This window comes from Portunus trituberculatus, chromosome 47 (assembly GCF_017591435.1).
Source record: "Portunus trituberculatus isolate SZX2019 chromosome 47, ASM1759143v1, whole genome shotgun sequence".
NCBI classification, from domain to species: domain Eukaryota; kingdom Metazoa; phylum Arthropoda; class Malacostraca; order Decapoda; family Portunidae; genus Portunus; species Portunus trituberculatus.
The window spans coordinates 22,897,254-22,904,753 of NC_059301.1; the positions used below are offsets into that span (position 1 = coordinate 22,897,254).

General features: G+C 47.0%; 1 protein-coding gene across 1 annotated transcript in view; it reads left to right on the forward strand.

The window, feature by feature from the left end:
* Nucleotides 1-5,588, forward strand: part of LOC123520846 (mucin-17-like) — a 31,825-nt gene extending 26,237 nt beyond the window's left edge. Inside the window, exons 2-4 of the mRNA XM_045283486.1 lie at nucleotides 1,268-1,530; nucleotides 1,648-1,730; nucleotides 1,834-5,588. Coding sequence (XP_045139421.1) covers nucleotides 1,662-1,730; nucleotides 1,834-5,076 — 3,312 coding nt within the window. The 5' untranslated portion in view covers nucleotides 1,268-1,530; nucleotides 1,648-1,661 and the 3' untranslated portion in view covers nucleotides 5,077-5,588. The remainder of the gene's footprint in view (nucleotides 1-1,267; nucleotides 1,531-1,647; nucleotides 1,731-1,833) is intronic.
* The last annotated feature ends 1,912 nt before the right edge of the window (nucleotides 5,589-7,500 follow it).

The following is a 7,500-nucleotide window of genomic DNA, read 5'->3' on the forward strand; positions in this document are numbered from 1 at the left end:
CTACTACTACTACTACTACTACTACTACTACTATTACTACTTTCCTTACTGTGCACTTAAACATTTCTTTCACTGGTGAGTTTATGCGGCAGAAAGAAATATGTAAACTGAAAAATTATCCGTAAATATCAATGACCAACTATCCTACACACGCAGTACCTACTATCTCTTATCAGTCACATTTAAACTTCCCACAGCATTTCTTGTGACCCAAAACATTTCTCTGTACAACATTTCCCACGTGGTTAAGTCGTCACACGCCACGCCAAGGCTATTCCACAAACAAACCCTAAACAAGATTCTCAGTTACGCTTTCATACCAGATTATTTTATATTCGTATACGGTACACACATTAAATATTCCAGATATTTGAATCACCTCGTCTTTTGCTTCTACTACTACAACTATTACTACTAATAGTACTACTATTACTACTACTATTACTATTACTACAACTACAAACAACAACAACAACAACAACAACAACAACAACTACTACTACTACTACTACTATTACTACTACTACTACTACTACTACTACTACTACTACTACTACTACTACTGCTGCTGCTGCTGCTGCTGCTACAACTATTACTACTACTACTACTACTACTACTACTGCTACTACTACTACTACTACTACTACTACTACTACTACTACTATTACTATTGCTACTACAACTACTACTACTAATACTACAGCTACTACTACTATTACTACTTGTACTACTACTACTACTACTACTACTACTACTACTACTACTGCCACTACATGTGTGTGTGTGTGTGTGTGTGTGTGTTTTACTGTTTGATCTGCTGCAGTCTCTGACGAGACAGCCAGACGTTACCCTACGGAACGAGCTCAGAGCTCATTATTTCCGATCTTCGGATAGGCCTGAGACCAGGCACACACCACACACCGGGACAACAAGGTCACAACTCCTCGATTTACATCCCGTACCTACTCACTGCTAGGTAAACAGGGGCTACACGTGAAAGGAAACACACCCAAATATCTCCACCTGGCCGGGGAATCGGACCCCGGTCCTCTGGCTTGTGAAGCCAGCGCTCTAACCACTGAGCTACCGGGTGTGTGTGTGTGTGTGTGTGTGTGTGTGTGTGTGTGTGTGTGTGTGTGTGTGTGTGTGTGTGTGTGTGTGTGTGTGTGTGTGAAGGATGTAAAAGTATGGTAAATAATGGCAGGAGAAGTCGGCCTGCAGGTCACACTCGGCTCGGTGATCACCCATGTCTCTTCTGCCCCCACAGGTGATGGCCGCTGCGGATATGTAGTTACTGTTGCTGTTGTTGCTGCTGCTGCTGCTCACCGGGGCCGCGATATGTGGTTTGTGGGGAAGGTGTTCGTGGCGGGCCTGCTGATGGTCGGCGGGCCAGGGGTGTGGGCAGCACGCGAGAGAGACGCAGCCACATCCCATGGAAGCTCTTCTGAGGAAGCAAGTGATGCCTGGACTGACCAAGAGGCCACGGAGAGCCTAAAGAGCTTCTTCTCAATCAACCAACCCCGACAACAGGTGAGCGGGGCGTCAGCTGGCACGCTAAGGTTGGAGGGGAAAGCACAAAGGGCACGCATTATGTGAATAATCCATATTTTCCTTATCATTTTCCTTCATTTTTTTTTTTTTCTTCAGGGAGGCCGATCACAATGGGCGCCGCCGCCCTGGGGTCGTCCAGCAGAGCCGCGCCCCAACCTCCCGTGGCACACCGCTCCCAGGTAAGCCCCTCCCACCTCAAGTGGAGCCTGCTCCTCAAAGTGTATTGAAATATGTTATCATGCCTGGCGTGAGAACCTTCTAAGATTATGTGTGCACCCGCAGGACCCCGCCGACCACCACACGTCGGCCGCCCAAATACAGCTTGCGTCTGAGTCCCTTCCAGGGACTTACCCCTTCGAGAGTGAGGTGCGGGGTGACAGCTACCACTCCCGCATCAGATTCCATCACATGGCCAACAACGCCAAGCTGAACCATCCCCCCAGAGGCCAGACCTTCGGCAACTGGGGCTTCCCAAAGTTCTCACATGATGGCAGGGATTCGCACTCTCATGAACACGATTCCCAACACACAGACACATTTTATGACAATTCCCAAGAGATAGGCACTTCAATTCGTGGATCTCACGAGACAAGAGATTCTCTTGGACCCACAGGAGCATCGCCACCACGCCCCGGCAGGTCACATTACCAACAACAGCCTGTGAGAGAAGGTACACTGGAAACATTACCTTATCCTGACGATTACCCAGACACATTCCCTGAGACAGAAGCTCCTCAACCCACGCACACGCACTCTGACAACCACAAAAATGTACAAATTTCACAACAGCTTCCCGACCCACTCCATCAGCCCCATGACAGCTCGGGGAGTGAGCCGTCTCTGGAAGTGAATGAACGAGCACCTCCCCAGGACTCCCAGGCAGCAAAACCTTTCCTGCAACCAGGTAACATGGACACACTTTTGGAAGGAAGTCAACTGGAAGACGATAAGTTCGGAGGCAACACAAGCCTCGACTACCTGGACGATGATAAACCTATCACCAGTGAGTCACCTGGCGAAGATCAACCTGACACCTCACACCATCTGCCAGACTCGTCCCATCGTGGTCCTGAAGCTCCAGTCTCGACAGCAGCACGTGAAGATGCAACAACTGAGGATGAAGTAGCTTTTTCTTCCCCTGTCTTGCCTAACGATAACTTCCATGACTATGTTGATCCCAGTTTTGGCCACACATCCCCAAGGACGTCAAGCGAGACCACACGACTGCCAAATAAACCACAAGCCTCAGAAAACCTCACACCCACTAGCCCAGACGATTACACCTCTGACTATTACGACAATCTGTACGATGAGTTTTTGGATTTGTATTACGATGATCAAGAACAACAACAGCAACAAGAAAACCAACAACATCAACAACACCAGCAACAGAACAATCAATACTCACACCAACAAGAGAACAAGCAACTCCCACACCAGAAACAGAGCCAGCAACACCCACACCCTCAGGAACAACAGCATCACCAGCAGCCCAATCAGGATGAACAGCACCACCAGCAGCATGAAGAGCCTGTCGGGCCGCGCTTCCCTCCTGTGCTGGAAGTGTTACAACCAGCAGACAAAGTTCCCACGATCGCTGCCTCGCCGCCGCCACCTTCCTTATCATCCACTCCATCCGCGACATTTTTGCAGTCCACAACAGGCACCACATCAGCACCGCTCGGTGAGACATCAGCGTCTACATCACCACCGAGAGATACACACACACAGACATCACCAGACACCATACACATCACCACATCCACACGTCCATCAAATGACAAATTAACCACTGCCGAGACACCTGCCGCAACAAGTACAACCACCCCTACCACCACCACCACTACTTCTACAGAACCACCAACAACCACATCACCACCACCACTCACAACTACAACAGTAGCTTCCACAACTACACCTACAACCACCACTACAACAAGTACTACAAGCACCACAACTTCACCAACCACAAGCATCACAACCACATCTAGCACAACCACCACAACCATAAGGCCACAAGACACCACAACAGAAGTTACCACCACTACCACTGCAGGAACCCGCGGGAGGCAACGGGACGGCAGCTCGAGGGCAGGAGCAGGCAGGGCACAAGGAAGAGCCATCAGCCTGTCCGAGGTCCTTCAGGGGTTGGGTCTGGGGCTTCCGCAGTTCCTGGTGGCCCTGAAGACACACGGTCTCACCCTTAAAGACTTCACATCCAAAGTTCAGGACCAAGGGCTCACGCAGTCGCAGTTCAGGAAGGTGAAGGGCAACTTGACAACTCTTATCTCTTTCCTGAAGGAGGGAGAAGAGGAGGAAGAGGCTGTGGAGGAGGTGGAAACAAAAGAGACGGGGAAAGAGGAAGAATCGGAGACTGAGAGCGGAGAGAAGCAAAATGGAGAGAGGAAAGCCCCCACCATTCCTTACTGGCTCACTTCTAAACCACCATGGCCGACAACTACCACCACCACTACAACCACAACCACTACTACCACTACACCAACCACCACCACTACCACAACTACTCCAGTACCCTCGCAGCCTCCGAAGATATTTGGCTTCCAACCTGGTGGACAATCAAAATTTTCAGAGGGGCAAAGAGCTGGCAATAAGTCTGTGTCCGGAGATGAAACAGAAGAGGGAGGAGCAGGACAACAAGAAGCAGGAGGTGAAGAGGCAAAGGAAGGAGCACCAATCCCCATCAAGCTTGACCTCGCCTCAGTCATGCGGGAAAAGGGCCTGACCGCCTCGGATATCCTGCACGACTTAGGTTCCCTCTTCACAGTGGCTGACGACGATGACAATAACAAGACTGCTGGGACGGGAAAGAAAACGACTCCAACCAGCATCGCAGCAGCAGAGGAAGGAAACACCACCACCATATCTACCCCACCTGAACCAGATTCCGCATCGCCTCCCTCTAGCCCCGTGTCCCTCAAGCCCTACATCCCGCCAAGGACTCCCCAGAGGTTCCGACCACGTCCGTACCGGCCCCAGGGAGGGCTGCTGGATGGAGGATCTGGCCGCCAAATCGTCACCAACCGACACCACACCACCACGCGCACCACACTCTTCCCGCCGTACGTGCCTCCCTCTACTACCCCGTACACCTACTCCGCCACCCAAGAGGAGGACGCCTCGGACACAGAGACGCGTCCTTCTGAACGTAACAAGAACTTTAACCGCTACGCCTTCGAGGACTACCACGACGACCCACCAGGCCCACACATCACCCTCAACATGACCAAGAGTGCGATCATGGCAGCCTCTGTGATGGGCGGGGCGGCCATGTGTGTGTTCCTGGCCATCCTGGTGGTGGTAATGTACCGAGGGCGTGTCAGGCTCCGTCGCACGCCCCTCGCTCTGGGCAGTGACTCTTCCACGTCCTCCACGCCGCCTCTGTATGTGCCCCGCATGAGAGCCAGTATGGGAAAGGGGCCGCGCCAGACTGCAGGGTTCTGGGGGACACTCAAGAAGAGATTCGATCCTTATTCCCACACTTCTTCCCTTAGCGCCATAAGCTGAGTCACACACACACACACACACACACACACACACACACACACACACACACACACACACACACACACACACACACACACACACACACACAGGAAAGAATAGTTAGGCAGTAGTTTCTTCCCCCTGTTTCAGTCTGTGTTCAGGCATCCAGTCTCAGCCAACCCACGTCACCCCGCCAGCAGGTCCCGGCGAGGCTTGCACGTGACCAGTATATAACCACTATTACGCCAGAGAGAGAGAGAGAGAGAGAGAGAGAGAGAGAGAGAGAGAGAGAGAGAGAGAGAGAGAGAGAGAGAGAGAGAGAGAGAGAGAGAGAGAGAGAGAGAGAGAGAGAGAGAGAGAGAGAGAGAGAGAGAGAGAGAGAGAGAGAGAGAGAGAGAGAATCTGTGTTAACTGGCGTCGTGGGAGATGTATAGATAACTAAGACTCTAGGAAGAGATACTGTACGTACGTATGTTCTATGGATAAGCAGAAACCTTGTTATTGTATTTATTGTTGAATAAAAATTAATGATATATACAAGTTTATGTATTCCTTGAAGGAAGTAGAGGAAAATGAGAAAAAGAGGAATAATAACAATAATACAGGTTTGAAAAATAACAACAACAACAACAACAACAATAACGATGACGCTGACGAAAATAAGTGTTATCAAGAATGAGAATAATAGTAACAAAAACAACACCAATGACAACAACAACAACAACAACAACAACAACAACAACAACAACAACAACAATAACAACAACAATAATAATAATAATAATAATAATAATAATAATAATAATAATAATAATAATAATAATAATGATAATAATATTTTGAGAAACATCCACGATAACAAGAAGAGGTATTACGAAATGCACTTATACCATCTTGAGACAGGCGGCAGAAGCTGATGATAAAAGAGGAGAAGGAGGAGGAAAACAGGAGGTAAAGCAGGACCAGGAGGAGGAGGAGGAGGAGGAGGACACAGCAGGTTTTGGCAATAATAAAAAATACCCATAATGCACATACACACTTCTAGGTACAGTATGCGTGCACGTACAGTACATACAATTCCACGTAAGTAAACAGCATGAACGAAAACGCCTTGCTGAAACCTTCCTCCCCTCTTATTTATCTATTTCATTATCATCATATTATTATTACTCTATATTTTTCCATTTAAAGAAAGATAGCCAAGGATACAAAAAAAAAATGGAAGGGAAAGAAGCCAGATAAGTTTTCCTTCATAAGTTGCTGCTTCTAAAATAGCAAAACAAAAGAAAATCCCAGACAGATGCTAGTTTAGCTCATATCTCGATGCTCCTCGTCTAAAACAGCTTGAAGAGTCCGTATTACCAAAAGCATTGGCTCTTTATCCCGAATAGTTGTCAGATGCAGTGGTGGAAATTTTTGTGGCGTTTCTGGGTTGTTTGTTTGATTCTAGAGATAACTGAACAAAGTCTTTACACTATCGAGGTGGAAAAAACATACCTGAGAACTCCACTAATGATTTTTAAAAACTTTGAGAATAGTCTTGATAAGAGAGCAAAGCGAGTTTACTTGTCACACAAACAGGAAGAAGGCAAAACAGAAACAGTTGGAAAGAGTTTTCCAGTGAAAGCTTAGAATACACAACTAAATTAAACAGCATGAGTTCTAGGCACCAAACCAGCAATTGACAATGTGGCACTGCAGCTGTTATCATTGTTACGTGATAAGATGAATAACAAAAATTCCAGGTTTTTACATACAACTAAATAAATTATACACCCATCAAGCACCAAATTGATTAGGTAGCACTCAAGCTGTTGTCATTGTTACGTGATTATATTATATGAGTAACTGATAATCTGAACAAGAAGGAAGTTTATATTATATGAGTAACTGATAATCTGCAGAAGAATTACATAAATGAGTTGACAGGAAGAGGAGCCAGGCTGATTGAAGAGACACTGATAGCATACAAACAGGAACACAGTAATGCACAGGGAATGACAAAGTAACATATACTTAAACGTTATTGATTTTTATTGGCAATGAAATCAAATGGACACTGATTGAGATGACTAGACCTTTCTTCTTCCCTTGTTAAACCATATCCAGAATTACGAACAAAAACTGAAATTGTAACACTTTCTCCAAAATCATGGAAACGTATTTGAAAATCCCACTATTGCTTCCACTTCAGCGTGCTAAAACTATTCGAGATCAGACGCTCAAATGTTCGAAGCTCCGGATCAGTGACGCGCAAAGATTGAATGAGATTGGATATGAAGAAGTAAGAGTTCCCAGTATAGAAAGCCATGTTAACGCAATGAAAACACCAATACTGAACTAACTGCTGATGCGGAGTTCGTGTTTACAGTGGATTCATAAATTTTCCTTATAGCTCTCTCTCTCTCTCTCTCTCTCTCTCTCTCTCTCTCTCTCTCTCTCTCT